This window comes from Carassius carassius, chromosome 6, assembly GCF_963082965.1.
Source record: "Carassius carassius chromosome 6, fCarCar2.1, whole genome shotgun sequence".
Classification (NCBI taxonomy): domain Eukaryota; kingdom Metazoa; phylum Chordata; class Actinopteri; order Cypriniformes; family Cyprinidae; genus Carassius; species Carassius carassius.
In genome coordinates, this window is record NC_081760.1 from 1,242,271 (window position 1) to 1,260,622 (window position 18,352).

The window sequence follows — 18,352 nt, forward strand, 5'->3', positions numbered from 1 at the left end:
CTTTGTCAGATGCTCACTGTTGGAAATGCTTGATGGATTATGAACCGATTTGTTCTGGGTTTGAACCCTGTTGTGTTTTACTGTATTTGTTGTTTGGTAGTATTTTAAAGTTCTTAATTACGTCTGGTGCATCCCTACAGATGGAATATCCTTGTGCTGTAAAGCGTAAAAACATCCTTAGATAATAAAAGCACGACTACAATGTCCTCCAGCAGCAGTTTTTCTTCTGTCTCAGCTGAAGTTTGCATGTTTCGCTCTTCCATGTCAAGGAGCAGAATGTCAATTACAGATGCTTTTAGCCTGTAGTCTTTTTCAAAGAAGGTGCACCGTCTTACCAAAATTTCACACACACACACACACACACACACACACACACACACACACACACACACACACACACACACACACACACACACAGACGGCCCCAGCTGCATTTGCCCCTAGGAGACGGCCCCAAACAACTCAACCAGTGGTACTAATTGCTTGGCAGGCCTTTCTGCATCTGCCAGAGAGATCTGGTGAAGTCATAGAGCAGATGGGTGTCTCTCTGCGTCCCTCACATTCGCCCGCTGCATTTGATCTTTTTTAGGATTTCCCTGATCAGACACCTCTATGTTGTGCTCATGCTTCTCCACTGCTCTCAGTGTTATATTGTTGTGCTGCTCTCAAACATTTTTGACATTTATAGTTGTCATTAGTCTAGTTATCCTCTTTCAAATAGCAGTTATTATAAATAGTTATTATAAATAAATAGATAAAATATTAATAATAAGTAAAAAAGAGAGCCTGCTGTGATTATATCTGGTTCATTAATCAAGCTGTTGATACAATTAATTTTGTATTCATTATTTTATATACAATTTTTTTATATTAGTTATATATATATATATATATAAATCAACCTTGAGACTAGTTGGTTTGATATTAAGTTTTATTCTTCATTCCTTCATGTGAAGTGTGTTTACGCATATATTTTGACAATCCAAATACTTTTTGTGGCCATTTCCATTATTATTATTATTTTTTTTTTGTGAAATGCCAAGACGATTTAATTGTTTACTCCTTGACTTAACACACGTTTGCTTAATATAAAACATCCTCCCAGTTTCGTCCACTGCGTTTCTCTAAAGGCAGTCGAGTGTCATCTGAAGGACAAGCGCTGTTCACACCTAATTGTGTAGGAGGAGAGAAGGGAGGGATGTTACACGAGGAAAGTGTTGTTACGCTTGTCGTGCAAACATCCCGGAGTGGCTCATCACACACACACACACAGGGTCTCACACCATCCTCATTCTTCAACTACTGCTGATCAGTGGCAGGTTGTCCGAAGATTTCATTGATTTTTCAGTTAGGCATAAGTAGTTTGTGAAGAGGCAAATGGCAAACTACAGCAGCTCTGTCACTATCAGTGAGCAGGAGGAGAGCATATGTGCTCATATCAGCATTTATAAAAGCAGTCTTAAGTGTCAATATTTCAAAATTGCGATATATACATTAGCTGAAAGCTGAATAAATAATATTTCCATTAATGTATGGTTTGTTATGATAGGACAATATTTGGCTGAGATACAACTACTGTATTTGAAAATCTTTAATGTGAGGGTGCAAAAAAATCTAAATACTGAGAAAATCATCTTTAAAGTTGTTCAAATGAAGTTCTTAAAAAAGGCAAATTACTAATCAATAAAATACGTTTTGATATATTTATGGTAGGAAATTTTCAAAATATCTTCATGGAACATGATCTTTACTTATTATCCTAATGAATTTTGGCATTAGAAAAAAAAATCTGTAATTTTGACTGTTTTTGGCTATTGCTACAAATATACCCAGAGACTTAAGACTGCGTTTGTGCTCCAGATTGTCTAACACTCAAAGCACATTTGTCAGAATCTGAAACGTACTGTGGCCTTTCTTCAATACTTAAGTTATGTCTAATTGACCAAAGTTTAAGAATAAAAATTGTACAAAGCACTAAACCTAACCCAGTGGAGATGAATGAAAAAGGTCCCACTCGCTGGCACTCAGGTTACTCCTGAGATGAAGTCATCTGGTCTGAAGCAGGTCACTTGTCTAACGATGAAGCAATGGTAATTGAATGCTGAGAGCAGGGAAGAAACAGATTTGTGACAAAAGTGTCTCGAAGTCAAGGAGAGCTGCCCTCACGCTTCCAACTTGCATCCTTCATTGAATTTATAGTCTGTTTCTATTGTGACCTTCTTTCCCCAGTGACATTTTTATGATCTGGGCCGGACATCATTCTAAAGAAATGTTTCAGAGAGATGTATTGTGCTACTCTAGAGCTGCTGGTGAAGGTCAGGAATCGTTCATCCTTCGTTCATCTTCAGACCACAAATTAAGATGTTATTTACAGTCAATTTACCTTAAATTTACAGACATTTATAATGTTACAAAAGGTTAATCTTTCAAACAAATACTGGTCTTTTGAACATTCAATTCATCAAAGAATCCAAAAAATTTTTTTATTTTATTACACCCACACACACACTAGTGCTGGAAAAAAAAGGTATTTCGATTAATCATTTTTTTAAATGACGTCGATTCGATATTGTTTCTCAAAAGCCGCAAATCAATCTTTTCTGGTATTTATTTCAGCACACATTTAAAACAAGATCTGATTAACGTGAATCTTATCATTACTCTTCTCTACTAGATGTTACCCTTATTTATCTGATGCGATGCCTGTCATTCATATACGTGATTCACAATGCTCAGGTCAAATGCTATCAATCTGAGGAAGCATTTGATATCACACATAAGGCGCTATGATTGTGCTGATGGTGCTGCACACTGTTTACTAATGTAACTTGGCAAACATACTAAAGCACGGACGATGCTCGCAGTAAATAAAAGTTTCGGTTAACGTTAAGAAACGTCAGAATATATTACTATTTACTAGCCTTGGTGAGCATAACAAACTTCTTGCAAAAACATAAAAAAGAAATGTTACCAACCTCAAACTTTTCAGCCGTAGTGTGTGTGTGTATTTCAAGTCAGAGTGAAATCAATTTACTACATAAACTGCAGCATGACACAATAGATTTGAGAACTAATTTGTTACCAAAGACTTGACTTAGATCTGGGGGCCGGTTGAATAAACTGCTTAGACTAGTCTTAAAAAGTTAGCCATCTAATGTGCTTTCTTCTAGACTGATCATAACTGTTTAAAGTCAGTCACAAAAGCGTAGATTGGCCCAATTTTAATCAGAAAAATTAGACTGATTGTCTCTTGGCTAACTGCTAAGAGTTGCTATGTTTATGCAACCGGCCGGTCTTGAAAGTCCATAGACTTGACTTGGCTCTTGACCAGAGACTTGAGACTTGATATGGAGACTTGTGAACCCGTATTGAGAGATAAAGAATGCAACCAATCAGACTTAAAACACATAACCCAACCAAAAGCATGGATTGTTTTAGAGCACCATCAGACTAACTGAGCACAAGTACCAGCAGATTGTGTTTATCATACAATATGAGCCCATTATCAGTGGCCCTGTTTCTCCAGACAGAAGGTGGGTTTCCTGCACCTGAGTCTAGCTGCTCCATCTTCCTCTGCTGACAGGGTGAAGGTTTGGTGCCTCCCTGTCCCCTGATTGATCTGCTCTCCATCGTTTTCTCAGCAGAGCAGTCACTGACACACGTCACAGCATATGCTGCTGGCCAGATGGATGAGACTCTTTGTGGATGCCAGAGTGAGCGTGTTTGTCTGAGATTAGATTCACATTTTTTGTCATCAATTGTGCAGTCATTTTTGGTGTTTGTTACTTTCCCTAACTATAATATACCTGTCTAGGTTTACAGGAAATAAGGTTGATTACTAAGTACCATACATTTGGTTTTCCTTTCTTCTTTTTCTGAAGATCCAGAACTCTTGAATTCCAGTCTTGCCACCTCCTCTTTCTTGGTTAATGATGCATCCCGTCTGGTTGAAATAGCCTCTCCATAGGGACCCAATAAGGCCAGCCGTCCATGACAGATTCTTTTAGGTGACAGTTCGTTCTAGCATCATCTGATCCACTTTACCAGCAGTGTAAATGAGTCTGAATTATTAGTAGCATGGCACTATAAAGACAAATGGGAAATAATCTTGTCGTGGGCTTCTTGGCTTCTCTGAGTCGTGTGGAAATTGAACTTTCTGTTTTTCCACAGAGCAGTGAATGGATTGACATGGAACAGCCGAGTTGACTTTACTTGAACCTTGTTTTACTTTCCACATTTAATGACATGTTAAATGTCAACGTGGTAGTTTATGTGACTGTGAAATCATTCCAGAAATAATACATGGCATGCCGCATTGTTTGTTCCATTTTCCCCGATTTGTTTGTTTTAGTTGATTTCTTGTTGTTTCACTTCACTTCACTTGTGCCTCAGTTATCCTGTCAATCAAGTAAAATATTTAATCACAATTAATTGTGTGACGTATCACAGTCAGGGATGCAAAAAGGTGGAAAATTTCCAGTAAATGTTGGAAAATGTTGGAATATTCAGGGATTTTTGGAAAGTTTCCAGAAAGTTTCCACCCTGTTGCAACCTGTTGCAACCCTAATCACAGGGAAGTCAGTGGCCTGGTGGTTAGAGAATCGGACTCCCAATCGAAGGGTTGTGGGTTCGAGTCTTGGGCCGGCAGGAATTGTGGGTGGGCGGAGTGCATGTACAGTTCTCTCACCACCCTCAATACCACGACTTAGGTGTCCTTGAGCAAGGCATCGAACCCCCAACTGCTCCCCGGGCGCCGCAGCATAAATGGCTGCCCACTGCTCCGGGTGTGTGTTCACAGTGTGTGTGTGTGTGTTCACTGCTCTGTGTGTGTGCACTTCGGATGGGTTAAATGCAGAGCACAAATTCTGAGTATGGGTCACCATACTTGGCCGAATGTCACTTCACTTAACTCACTTAACTTAGATTTGAAAGGTCTATCTATACTCAATTCTCAAATCTCTCATTGAACAGAAAAAAAACTATGTGTTTTAGTAATATTTCCCAAATAAAGCCATAGTTTAGAACTCACATGGAGATAAATATCAGAATGTAATGTTGAAATGACAAACATTTTAACTTGCTATTAAACAAAATTTGGTGCAATCAGACCCAAAACTGTTTTCAAAATTGTCTGTCAACCCAGGAACCAACACTGAAAGCAAGTTGCTGATGTGTAGCCTCTGTGTTTAGTTTCATAACATAGTTGCAATGTATGAAAGTTCAGGAAGTGTTTCTTCAGAAGGTCTCGCAGCAACAAATTACAGCAACTTATTTACAGATACTTGTGAATCATCTATTCCATCATTAACCCATGCCTGCACTTTTCCCCTGTAATGGGCTTCCCTGTTTACCTGCTTAAAGACACAGTCATAAAAAACATAATCCAGCTTCTGTCACCTTTCAATCCCTTAAATCCCTGGAGGATTCCTCCTTTTCAGGCCATGGAAAACCCTAAAAGGGGGTTCACATATTTTACCCTCTACCCCACCTTCCTTCTCCAAATCCAATTAGGCCCTGGACAATAGAAGGATTAGAGGGACTTCACTTTTCTTCAATCCTGCCTTAGACACAGTGAGGAACGGGTCGCAGTGAAATTGATGGGCGATGCTGCGGGATCTCCTCCGTATAAATGCTTTGGATTTCGGAGAAGGCCTGTCGACATAATTTTCTTCATGCTTCTCAGACGCGTTCAGGATGTTAGTTCACAACACTTTCCAACTCACTAATGTAGCGTTTGCAGTAGCCTCTTATGGATTCTCACAAAAATTCCCAACATGTTCCCTAACATCCCTCTACAACTAATCAGAGTCTTTTAGCAGCGCACATCCTCAACAGCTCTTCAACACAGCCGCTCTTCAGTACCAGCACTTGGAGCAGACCAGACGATTTGTGAATGTCTGCCAAATTTCACACTTCTCTTCTTCTCACTTATGTCACCTTAATCCTGTCTTTCTTCAGTGAGCCAGCCTGCCCTCCTTTGCCCTGGGGTTAAAGGGCTTTAAATCTCTTAGGATGGAGAAAGTATTTCAATTGATGTCAGTCAGAGAAGGAGGAGGAGGGATTCAGTCCTTCTCCTCTTGATCATATTTCTCCATCAATTGCTCAAAATATGCCATATCTACCTCCCAAATGCCTTTGTTTGTTTGTCATTATTCCACCATCTTACTTGAAAGCAGACATACTAATATACTAATATATAAAACATACTAATATGAATTTGACACATTGGCCTAATTGAAGCTGTTGAACCCAAAGCAGCCATTTGAAGTGATTCATCACTTCAGCCATAGACTTTAAGATTTTACGAGCCAAAAACACCCTCATTTGTCCATTTCAACCATTAAACGGGTGTTAAATTTCATCTTACTGGAGCCCCACAGTGTGTCCTTCCCATCACCCCCCACAAGCCTCTACATAAAGGCCAAATGTTTAATGAGTAAAGTGCACTAAAGGATTCACTTCTCCTCCAATTAACCCCAGAGCTCTTGACATTTTTCTAAATCCACACAAGATTTCCCCTCTCTCTCTCTCTCTCTCTCTCTCAGCAAGTTAAAAGGCTAACTTGTTGGCAAACATAGTGTTGAGGAACAAAGGAACTTCTATTGGTTAAATGCTCTGTGTTTTTCCTCTCGGTCTGTAGCAGCTGACTGCAGATGTTATAGTTTGTTTTTGTTCTCCCTTGAGCTGATTTACTATTGTAACACATCAAGGACATTGTAATATTGTCAGTTTGCTATTACTTTGCTTCTCTGAGTTGACTTGGGGATTTACTGAATGTCAAAGGATGACATGGAATTTATACTCTCGAATATTTGCGATTGCACTTTGATTTTACAGTGTGTTGAAGATAATCTTTTGATATATTTGTATTGTTTCTGGTGAAATCATGTGAGCAGCTTTGTTTTATGTTTTGAATGAGAGATCATGTGCTTGTACAGTCCCATGATTCTCAGCTCTCATCATAGGGGCACATTTGTGTCGAATACATTTCGTCAAATACAAGCCTGAAAACAGCAATGAGTTGTTTGACATTTTCTTGATCAGACCTCAAAAAATCTGGACTGATTGGCTCCAGAGGAGTGGTGGAAACTTATATCTGCTTTGAAACTCAGGCCTTTGGAATAAAAAAATAAATAATTTTTAACGCTAAATTTTGTAATTTACTACAAGTAAAAAGTACTTTGAAATTCCTTAAGATAAGGTTAATTGGAGCTGTATTTTACTGACACTGTTTCGAAAGAATGATCAACTTGAAAAGGTTTGGGATCCGTAAGATTTATATATTTTTTAAGAATGAAAATAAAGGCATTTCTAATGTTACAAACCATTTCTGTTTCAAATAAATGTTCAAAGCAACCTAAACCTCTTATCTTTGCAAAAATAATAAGCAGCCCATCTGTTTTCACATTGATATTTAATAATAAATGCATCAAATCTGCATATTAGAACAATTTCTGAAGGATCGTGTGATTTGTGCAAATACTGCAAAAAATTCAGTTTTGTCTTCACAGGAATAAATAAAACTTTAAAATCTATTAAAATAGAAAAAAGTTTTATATATATATATATATATATATATATATTACTGTTTTTTTTTTTTTTTTTGGTCAAATAAATCCAGCGTCTGTGAGGAGAAGATACTTACTGTTCTTATGAGTCAAGAACAGTATTCAACAAGATAGATTGATAAAATAATTTACTTTATATATTAAAAAACATTCAATATAACAAGTATTACAATTGCCCACAACCTCAAAAAAAAAAAAAAAAGAAGTATTTTAGCTACTAGTGACAGTTTCATTATCTTCTATGTTTTAAACAACAAACTAGAGATAAAATTGTTTATTTTCAAAGGCATCATTAAACAGCATGAATATATTGAGTATTACAGTTGCACTTAGTCTCTCATAGAATTACATTGAAGTGATTTTCCAAATACGATTGTGTTCCATGTCTAATGTAGTCTTGATGCTATGTGCGCACACATGCTAGCTTCTTATTCACAAGGCCATATGCATTAGATACTCTCTCCATCTTTAATATCTCCTCTCTTTTATTCCCATGAATTCTATCAAGTTTTCCAATATTGCATCTCGGGTGCGTTTGGCTCTGAGTGTTGATATTGATGGATCACCCATTTTCTTCTCCTCATTAATTTCATCACCTTATCGCCCAGGCCACTTCATTTGACCAAAAGGTAATAATAAATTTCCCATCCACTATCTTTAACACACTCAACCAGGCGGAAACACTTAATAACAGTATACATATTGAACTTCAATCAGCTCATTTTGCTCTGCAGATGCACAGACACATTAAAACCCAGCACTTGAGAGCATCTCTCGCTCACACTCTGTCTTTCACACGTACACCGTATAATACTCGTTTATTATAAGCGAGGGTGGAAATCTACCAGCGGCAGGAGAGCCGTTTCCGTTTCCTGGCTGTGAACGCTCTTATCACCGCTCAAACACAAGCGCACACTTTGCCCAACAGAGACTGCTATTCAGAGACTCATTTATCTTTCTGAGAGAGCGCCGGATAGTTCACTCTCTCTCTGTCTCACACTTGCTATCTCTTGCTTTTTTCTCTCTCCTGCTAACCCCACTTTGGCTTGGGGTGGGGGGGCATTTTCAATTAGATTTCATTCAGTTCTGTCAGAGACGGAGCACATGCTCTGGAGCGGTGGTCCCTGGTGTGTGTGTCTGTGTGTGTGTGTGTGTGTATTTCAGCTTCACTGTTTTGTTGTCAGTTTGACGTCGGCGTCGTGGCCTTGAAATGAAGCTGCTTGTTCTGTTAAGGTCTTTTGGCATGAATGAAAGAACATTTAATTTAGAACAAGATTTGACCAAATGGAATAAGAATCGTTTATATCTGTAAAGGAAAAAAAAGTATTTTAAAGCAGTTTTTTTTTTTTACTTTTATCATTGAAGAAACTTTTATTTATTCAAATTCTTTGGGAAACAGCAGGTTTTGCATGTTCTCTCCCTTTTTCAATGCTCTTTGCATTTGAATATACAAAAACTAAAAGAGTCTAGGTCTGGATCATTATTGCAGTGGTTAATATGTTTCTGGAATGTCATGTGACAGAACAAAAATCTTTTAACCCTTTGGGATGTGCTTCGTCTCCCCTTTTTAAATACAAGATATTTTCTAAAAATCAATTAAGCTCTTGATAGAAATAATGTGGTGACGTTACATAAGGTTATCGAAACAATGCCATGATGAAAGCACATTGTAATAAAACATTAATGAAAGGCAGTCCAATGAAAATTGCTACTTATTTTTTTTAAGAAGCATCCTCTGTAACGGTCCCTGGGAGTCTCTCGCAGCATTAACACTGCTTACATGCGGTTAATTTCATTACCGGTCAATGCAAACATACAGATCCTTCAGATGAAGTTCCTCGAATACACTTGGGCACGTATGGGATCTTATCTTTACAAGCCTATCCGTGATCTGTCTATCTGTAATAAACTCCTCCATGCTCAAACTTCTCCATGATACCTCGGTTAGGTCATATCACATTAATGGTTCGGTCTCCGTATCAACATCCCGACACAGCGGAGATGAGGAAGATAAATAGGAGAGCACGGTCGTCTCACATGCCGCTTGTCAGGGGGTTTGCGGTGGCGAACGGCACTGTTAGCGGAGTGGCGGAACAGCCTTAATCCACATTTAATTGAACTCTGGAGACTTTGAAGTGAAGCTGCAGAGCAGACAGGAGCAGTGACATTGCTCTCTGTCTCTCAATAATGACTGCGTCTCAGCATTGATACTAGTCTGATTAACTGAGCCGCTCAGATCAGGTCAGTGGCTTCTTTCTCCTCTGTGCCCTAACAAACAATCCGTAATTAAGCTAAACTAGAAATGTGAGGAGACAGCGAGAATATGGAGGAAAAGAAACAGAGGAAGAGTTTTAAGAGCATCTGTAAATGCAAAATGATGCTACAATCGTCTTTGTCTGTTTGTTTCAAGAATATCATCATTTTGCAGGATCAGGGAAACCTGCCATCGTCGTAAGCCTGATTTGGATGCTTCTACCAAAGGACAAACACATTTGCATCATAGTATTGCAGTGTTTGTCATCAGCAGGGAAAATTATGAAGTGTATTGTCCTTCCTTTCCTTAAGCATATTTGTTTTGTTAACTATACATCATTTTAGTTGCATTTATTTATTTATTGGTTTATTTGTTTGTTTTATGTAAATGAATTGATAAAATATAAAAAAAAACATTAAATTTTTTCCGTTATCTGAAAAATGTTTGATACAAGTGTCTTTTAGAGATTTCCAGTGGCAGCTATTTTTATTATTATTAATGTTTGTAAAAACTTTTCTGTATGCAACCCCTAGATTTTTTCTTTACAATAAAAATGTGATGTTTGTGCAGCACTTTATTTGGATCATTTTTTCGCTCTCACACCAACTTGAAGACCAAGTATTGACAGATTTCCAGTTCTCTTGGTACTGATTACCTTTTAGTGAGCTGTGGCCTCTTCAGTGTGTGTCTGAATTGGGCTCATTTTAGCACTTAAAGCATCTCTTTTTCACGAGGACTGATCAATAATACACATTAATTCTGCTCTGAGACCCTGGGCATGAGCTATGGGTGATAAATGGACTAAAACCGTCCCTGCTGCTTTCTCGCTCATATCCCCTCAGTTTTTACATTTCTCTTTGTCTCCCCTGAACAGATTGTGGCCTACACAGAGGGTCTGCATGGGAAATGGCAGTTCTCCGAGATCAGGGCAGTTTTCTCTCGCCGCTATCTGCTACAGAATACAGCGCTGGAGGTCTTCATGGCCAACAGAAGTAAGCTCTGATCCGCTGCTGTTCTGGAAAGTCTCTAAACGCTTCAGTTTTTGAGGAGATCATTATACTGTAGAAAAACGTGTTTCAAAATTTCAGTTCTAAAAAGATTATTTAACAATTTATTGGTGGGGGGGGGGCTTTACTAATTGTGAGTCAATTTATATTTTAATTAACTTTTTTGATCATTCACTTTTAAAAATGGTAAAGTAGTAAGTAATGAAAAATGCAAAACAGATCGACAAAAATTGTGCATGAAGTGTGTGATAAATGTTCTTTTGTCCTTACAGCGGCAGTCATGTTCAACTTCCCAGATGCAGCCACAGTGAGAAAGGTGGTGCACTGTCTCCCCAGAGTTGGAGTCGGCACGAATTTCGGTCTTCCTCAGACCAGGCATGTTCTCTATCTCATGTGCACCATTCATTTACAGAAGTAAACCCCTCCTTTTCCCTCCTATTCGGAATCTAGAACAGTTGCAGAAAGCTATGCATTCGCATTTCCATTCATCTCAATGACACTTGTACTTGTGCAGAAGCATTCACTTTCATAAAACATGTTTCTGGACTAGCACTACTGGTTTGGTGTGTTAATGTGTGTGTGGTGTCAGAGGTGTCTGTAATGCTGCCTAATTACTTTCACACAAAAATATTCACATAATTTATTTATCTCCCCAACTCCATGCCTTTCTGCTAGCATTCGTGTGGCATTTCACACTGTGTTTGGATGGCAAAGGGCACTGGAGACTTCAGAGAGGCCTAATGACTGTAATCACGCTGGGTGACAGTGATGAATTCTCCAATTTCGCTTTGTTTTAATTGGATGGAGAGTCATTTTTTTAGTGTCTGCATATTTGCTTGCACTGAGCATGTTCATTTAACAGGTTCCCACATTACCCTTGAGGCCATTGTGTATCTGTGTTCATGTCTGGATTTGGATGTAGGTTATACTCTTGAGTTGCTGTCATTGAATCGGACTGGCCGAGTGGTATTTCCTACATTTTACATTTATGCATTTAGCAGATGCTTTTATCCATAGCGACTTACAGTGCATTCAGGCTATCATTTTTAACCTAACATGTGTTCCCTGGGAATCGAACCCACAACCATTTGCGCTGCTAATGCAATTATATTACAGAAAAAACCTACCGTGTTAGAAAACCCATACATATGAAGCTGTATATGTGATGCTAATAGAGATGTAACGATTCACTCAACTCACGATTCGATTCACTTTTCCTTTTTTTTTCTTTTTTTTACAAAATGAGATTTAAGACAAATTATGAATTTAATGAGTCCTTTAATTATTGCTTGGACAAAATGCTACATGTTTCTTTGTGAAATTTAAATATAACACTATAATAATATACATTATGTGTGCTCTTTCCATTTAAAATTAGAGGCAACGAGCAGTTTTTAATCTAAATTGGATTAATTTTAAAATTTTAAGCAAAAACAGAATGGTTTGACTTAAATTTTTTGAAACTATACATAAATATCAGCATGAAACAAACAGGAGACGAGCGGAGCGAGACGCAGATTTAATCTCTGCCAGCAGGTGGCGCTTAAAGCGTGCAACGCGTGCATGTATTTGTACAGTTGCAGAACGAGATTAACTTTCGCCAGAAAGTCATGTAAATAAATGATATTTATAGTGAATGCCCCTATAAATTTTCTTTTTTATGATTTAGTTTTAATCCAAATGCGTGTGCTAAGTGAGTGAACATCAAAGTTGTATCGGTATCGGTGCATCCCTAATGCATTCATATAAACTCTTACCCCTAAATGAATTGTGATTTGTTTAGTATCTCAACCGATTTTGAATCGTCACATATTTGAATCGATTTCGCGGCTCGCGGTTAATCGTTACACCCCTAGATGCTAACATTCAAAAGTATCAGTTTTCAATTCTCGCAGCATGTTACAATTGTTTTAAAGTAACAACATAATATTGTGCAAGGAATTGTGAGCAGGGTTTTTAGGCTTTCTCAATCACAACTGGCCCTGTAAATCATACTTTGTGTGAAAAGGAGTAATGGTTTTATTCTAGTGTTAATCTCAAATGAAAACTGCAGCGATGCGTATGTATACGTACGTTTTTGAGTTTTGCGGGATTGTGGGAAGACGCAGGTATTTCCAGTGAGCCTGAATTCTGAGGAGACTCACACAATTACTCTGCACAGGTGAATATTGAAAAGGCTGAATTCAAAAATTGTGATGTTGTGTAATTGGACAGATGCTGAAACTAAAGAGCGTTACTCTGGTGTTGGAGAGTCAACAGATTACTGGAACAGTTAGAGATTCTCTGTAGATCTCACTGCATTTTCCATCCAATTTGCTTCAATTTACATGTGGCTTCCGCCATACTCCATACAATTTTTATTTTTACAGATGATGCAAATTTCTTAATTTACAAAATATACTGTAAACAAAAAGTGCTTCTATTTGAAATGGTACATTAAATAGCATTTTACAAATCCATTGAACATTTCAGGTTACTGACTGTAGTTTGTCTTTTTCTGCCAGACGGATTTCTCTGGCCAGTCCCAAACAGCTCTACAAGGCCTCCAACGTGACCCAGCGCTGGCAAAGACGAGAGATCTCCAACTTCGAGTACCTCATGTTCCTCAACACCATCTCTGGTAAAAAACTGAATGCTGAATCCACGGATGAAGCTGAATGTACTAATAAAATAACGTGACACAATAAGCCACCAAATTTCTCTCTTCCATGTTAATCTGAGTTTCTGTCCTACTTGGTTGGTGACTTGCCTTAAATTTGGACCAGACTGAAACCTCATTAACACAAAGCGCAACGACTGGAATCTCGTCATAGAGTTTGGAAAGTTATTTGAACTAATACTAAAGGGGCCACGTATTTGAAACTACAGCTCCCTGTAGTCAATGTTTCTGTGTTTTCTGAGTCCCGTTGTGTTCATAATGAACATGATAATGGTAATAAAAGTGTGAGAAATCTCGATGTGTTTCAGGTCGTACGTTTAACGATCTGAACCAGTATCCTGTGTTGCCCTGGGTAATCACCAACTACGACAGCGAAGCTCTCGACCTGACTCTACCCAGCAACTACAGAGATCTGTCCAAGGTAAACACATGACCACATACACTCACACAAACAGTCTGAGCCTCAAAGAGCTCCTGTAGTTTCAGAGACTGAAGGACAAGTCAGATAATGGTCCCATGTTTCTCGTACTCCCCTCTCAAGCCCCCTACATCCCTTCTTCACTTCCTCCTCCCTCGTTCCCGTTAGCCAGCCAGCCATCCTCCCTAAGGAGCTAATTAATGAGTGTAGTAGTACTTGAGCTAAACACACAGATCACTGCTGGGAACACCAGACCTGCCTTTGTCTATCAGACGCTCGCTTTATACATTTCATGCAGTTTTTGTAATAGCGCAGCATTTAAATATTTTGTATTCATATTGTGTCATAACTGTTTCAAAATTCTTAATTTCATTTCCAGGTTTACATTTTATTTTTGTGTACCCCAGAGGTTCAGTGTGTGCTCAGGCTTTATGGTTCCCTTTAGCACAAAAGCAGTCTTGAGTCTCTGGGGTGTATTTGTAGCAATAGCAAAAATACCATCGTAAAGATCATGTTCCATGAAGATAGTTTGTAAATTACCTATCATAAATATATTAAAACTTAATTTTTGATTAGTAATATGCATTGCTAAGAACTTCATTTAGACAGCTTTAAAGATGATTTTCTTAATATTTAGATTTTTTCAGCCAAATATTGTCCTATCATAACAAACCATACATCAATGGAAAGATTATACATCAATTGATAAAATATTATATAATTTTTATATAACTTCAAATATAGAACATTAGTGCTGGGTAAAAAATATTTATTCCTCAATTTTAAGCGATTCTCATTTTTATGAAACGATATTAATTCGTAAATCCCAAGAATCGATTAGTCTAGCCTATCAGATAACGAATGCAACATTGTAGCACACCTCCCATTCAATAAAGTGCAATAAGCATTGTGATTTTTTTAGTTTTGATATGAAACAAATGTGGAGTTACAGTCTCCTCTGCTTTAATAGCAGTTACAGCATGAAATAAACATGAATGAACATCTGAAGATATGAAGATATAACTTACCGAAATCTGTATCCTGTCTAATTTATTTAAAGTTAAAGTTTAATAACATTTACATTACAAAAACTGATTTACAAAACCTGAAATATATTCAAAATAGTTAGTTCTGAAATTCTGTCCTATCTGTCCTGTCCATTTTATTTAAATGTGGCTCACTCTTATGTTTGTATCTCAAAACCATCTTGAAGAGCTCCTTTCTCAGTCTAGACCTGATGAATATTTCATGTCAGGGAGCTGAGGGCCATTCCTCCAAAAGAATGCTCTTCACTCACTTTGCACCATTTGGGTAATTGAGTTGCATGACAAAAGTTGCGTTTTAAAACACCTCCACGCTTAAACTTCACTTTAAAAGTGCTTGTGAAAGCTTGCCAGTCACTGCCTCAAAAATGACCATCCGTTTGATGTAATGGTGGTCAATGGAGGGAGGACAGAGGATTACTTTTAGAGGTCAGATGATCGAGTGAGTAGGGCTGCAACTAACGATTATTTTGATAATCGATTAATCTGTCGATTATTTTTACGATTAATCGGTTTATGTACTTATATTTTAGTTTTGCCCATTTTTCCCCAAGTAAATTATTAATAAAGGATCTTTATCATTCAATTATCTTGTTGAGGCTTTATTTTTCGTTAATTTAGCCACTGTATTGAATAAATACCTGGGGTTATGTTTGTTTTCTTCTAAAAGAGAAGAAAAGTAATCTAGCAGTTTTTAATGCTTTTCTGTAGGATATGTTACTTTCCCGCCAAGCAATACGAAATACCTCTAGTTTTGTTTTCCTCCAGCTGCGCTCCATTTTTGTAAATTTTTTTAAAGTAAAATCCATCAGAAGGTTGTCCAGAAAAAAAAAATTGTCCACAAAAAACCTGCTGTGTGAAAAAGAGCAGTGAATACTTAGAAAAAAAAGTGCATTTCAAATACATTTACCTCTCTCATTCAGTCATAATTAGGCTGCAAGACTGAATTATGAACTGGTAAACGACAAACTGATCACCGAACATGTTTGTAAAGCTTTAAATGTTAACTGTTAAAAAGCAATGTTATCAGCTTTTACGACTAAAAATTTGCAAACAACATCGTGCTGGAGAATCTGCACAAATAAAAGTCTTAAACAGTTAAGTAGTGCGAGTTTACAGGTTACTCTTCTTTTTTGAAGGTAAAAAAAGAAGCACTCAAAGTAAAGTGCTCCCACACTTTGGATGACTTTGTTAGATTAGTTTTATCTTCCGCTTTTTTCTTTTTCTTTCTTGAGCTTACTCCACTGCCGCCTGCCTCTGTCATCTCGCTGAATGTCGCAGAGACCGCAGAGACGCTGTTCGGGAAGCACGTGACATAAAACGAGGCCAGCTATTGGCTATTCGCTACTTCTCCTGTTGTACTGGCTGAGTAAAACCTCCGGTGGCTCATTAATGCCACACTTTGGTCACCGCAGATTTAAAACATGCACGAAATGAGCCGCTTACGGCAAATAAGTTATTTAGCAACTGATCGATGACTAAATTAGTTGACAACTATTTTAATAATCGATTAAATCGATTAGTTGTTTCAGCTCTACGAGCGAGTGTCCATTCTGACCCAAAATGGCAGCATAAATCAGTTCTAAGAGGCAAGAAAACAAAGGACTGAGAGATAATAGAAGATGAATTCCTGTGCAAAAAGAATCATGAGGTTGTAGAAGTAACCCTACTGTCTTCAAATCGCTCACATCTTGCTCTCCAGTGCAGATTTATATGCATGATGCTATCTGTATCTACTGTATCTGCAATGCGTTTAGCAAAGAAATGTCTGTTTTACAAATTCAGATTCAGCAAACAGCATGCTTCTTTCAGGTACAGACAGAGTAGGTCAGATTAACAAGCATAATTAGAATAATTCCAGTATAGTCAGAATAAATTATGCGTTGTTTTAATGTAATTTGTATTTGACAGTAAGTTTCTAAAGACAAAGGGTCTTTTTGTTTCATGTTTCGCAAGTATGAGAGCAATAAGTAAGTCTTTTAATAACGTCTCTGATTTAAACCTCAGTATTTTCTATCAATTATTTCAAACTGTTTTGAAATAATCACAATTTAACATGCTTAGATTAGATTAGATTAAACTTGCATTGGCAAGTGCAGAGCCAATAAAAATGTTACAGTAAAAATTAAGGCTGTCAATCAAAGAAAAACTATGCAATGCACATATTAGTGCAAGACTGTTATTTTACATTCACTACATGCTTGAACAAATAAATATACCCAGAGACTCTTACACACAGCTTGCAGCATATCTCTTTATTTATTTATTAATTTGTTCAGGCCCGTTCAGTTTCTTTGCAGTGGCTTCTGCCCACTCAGTTAAAAGACAACAGTCCTGTACACCATCCTGCATCACCCTCGCCTTTATTTCTCTCTCTTTCCATCCCTCCTTCTCTCTCGAGTTTTGACAGCCTTGTCTTTCTGTTCAGTCAAGCTTTCAAGCCTTAGGGAGCCCTTGCTCTGCAGACAACAACAGCAAATCTCAACCATCTTTATTACAACTGCTTTATCCATGCTGTTGACATCAGTGTATGAGCGGTGGAGCATGACAACACCGTCTGAACCTTGTAGAAGCTGTGTGTCTTTCTCTTTTTGTCCTTAACCCCTCCTGTTCTCTCTTGTCATCTGTGTATAACACGTCCCAGCACTGCTTTGATAGAAGCAGGTCATGTGGGACCTTTAACACACCCTTAGACGCCGTGTCACACACGGACAGAGGAATGTGCTTCATGAATTTATGTTGCTTTCGTCTGATCGTTATGACCCCGCTGGCTTTCTTATCATAAACTCAAACCTCTTTGTGACATCTGGTGCAGCCAGACACAACTGAGTTAGCCCAAATAGGTTTTTGCTTCATATGTGTCTCATGTTTCTTTTCATTCTTTTGTATGTTTTAAACTACACTGTGATACATATCTCAGTGCATCAATATCATAATTGGATTACAATCTAATCCAATTGTAATCCGATTGTTACAAAAGAGAGACAGAGACACACTCATAGTTCAGGTAGAGAGAACGAATCTGCTGTATTAGTTTTTATGGATGTGCTGTAGCTTTTTGTTTACACTTCCTGGATAATATTGTCATTAAGAAACATTTAGGCTAAATTAATTTTACAAAAGAGAAACAGGATGAAATTTGAGGACAGAACAGAATTCTATACGTTGAAATAGAAAATAAGTAAAATATTACTTAATAAATTGTCTAATGCTAGAAGTTCTAAGTGGAGATGTAGGAAACGGCAATGAAAATTACTTTCATGTTCACTTAAAGTCATGATGTAATGGAACTGCCGGCACATTTTCTTACGTATTATGAATTATAATATGAGATATGAGTAAAACCGATTTCTATCTATTGATTGTTGGTTTGGATGGAGACAGATCTGAACGTGACCTTGCA

The 18,352-nt window shown here is 37.6% G+C and overlaps 1 protein-coding gene across 1 annotated transcript in view; it reads left to right on the forward strand.

Moving 5' to 3' along the window:
* The window catches only part of LOC132142168 (lipopolysaccharide-responsive and beige-like anchor protein), a 204,301-nt gene that overhangs the window by 140,900 nt on the left and 45,049 nt on the right, over window positions 1-18,352 (forward strand). The window contains exons 40-43 of the mRNA XM_059551824.1: window positions 10,697-10,814; window positions 11,102-11,204; window positions 13,334-13,449; window positions 13,797-13,909. Of these exons, the coding sequence (XP_059407807.1) occupies window positions 10,697-10,814; window positions 11,102-11,204; window positions 13,334-13,449; window positions 13,797-13,909 (450 nt within the window). The remainder of the gene's footprint in view (window positions 1-10,696; window positions 10,815-11,101; window positions 11,205-13,333; window positions 13,450-13,796; window positions 13,910-18,352) is intronic.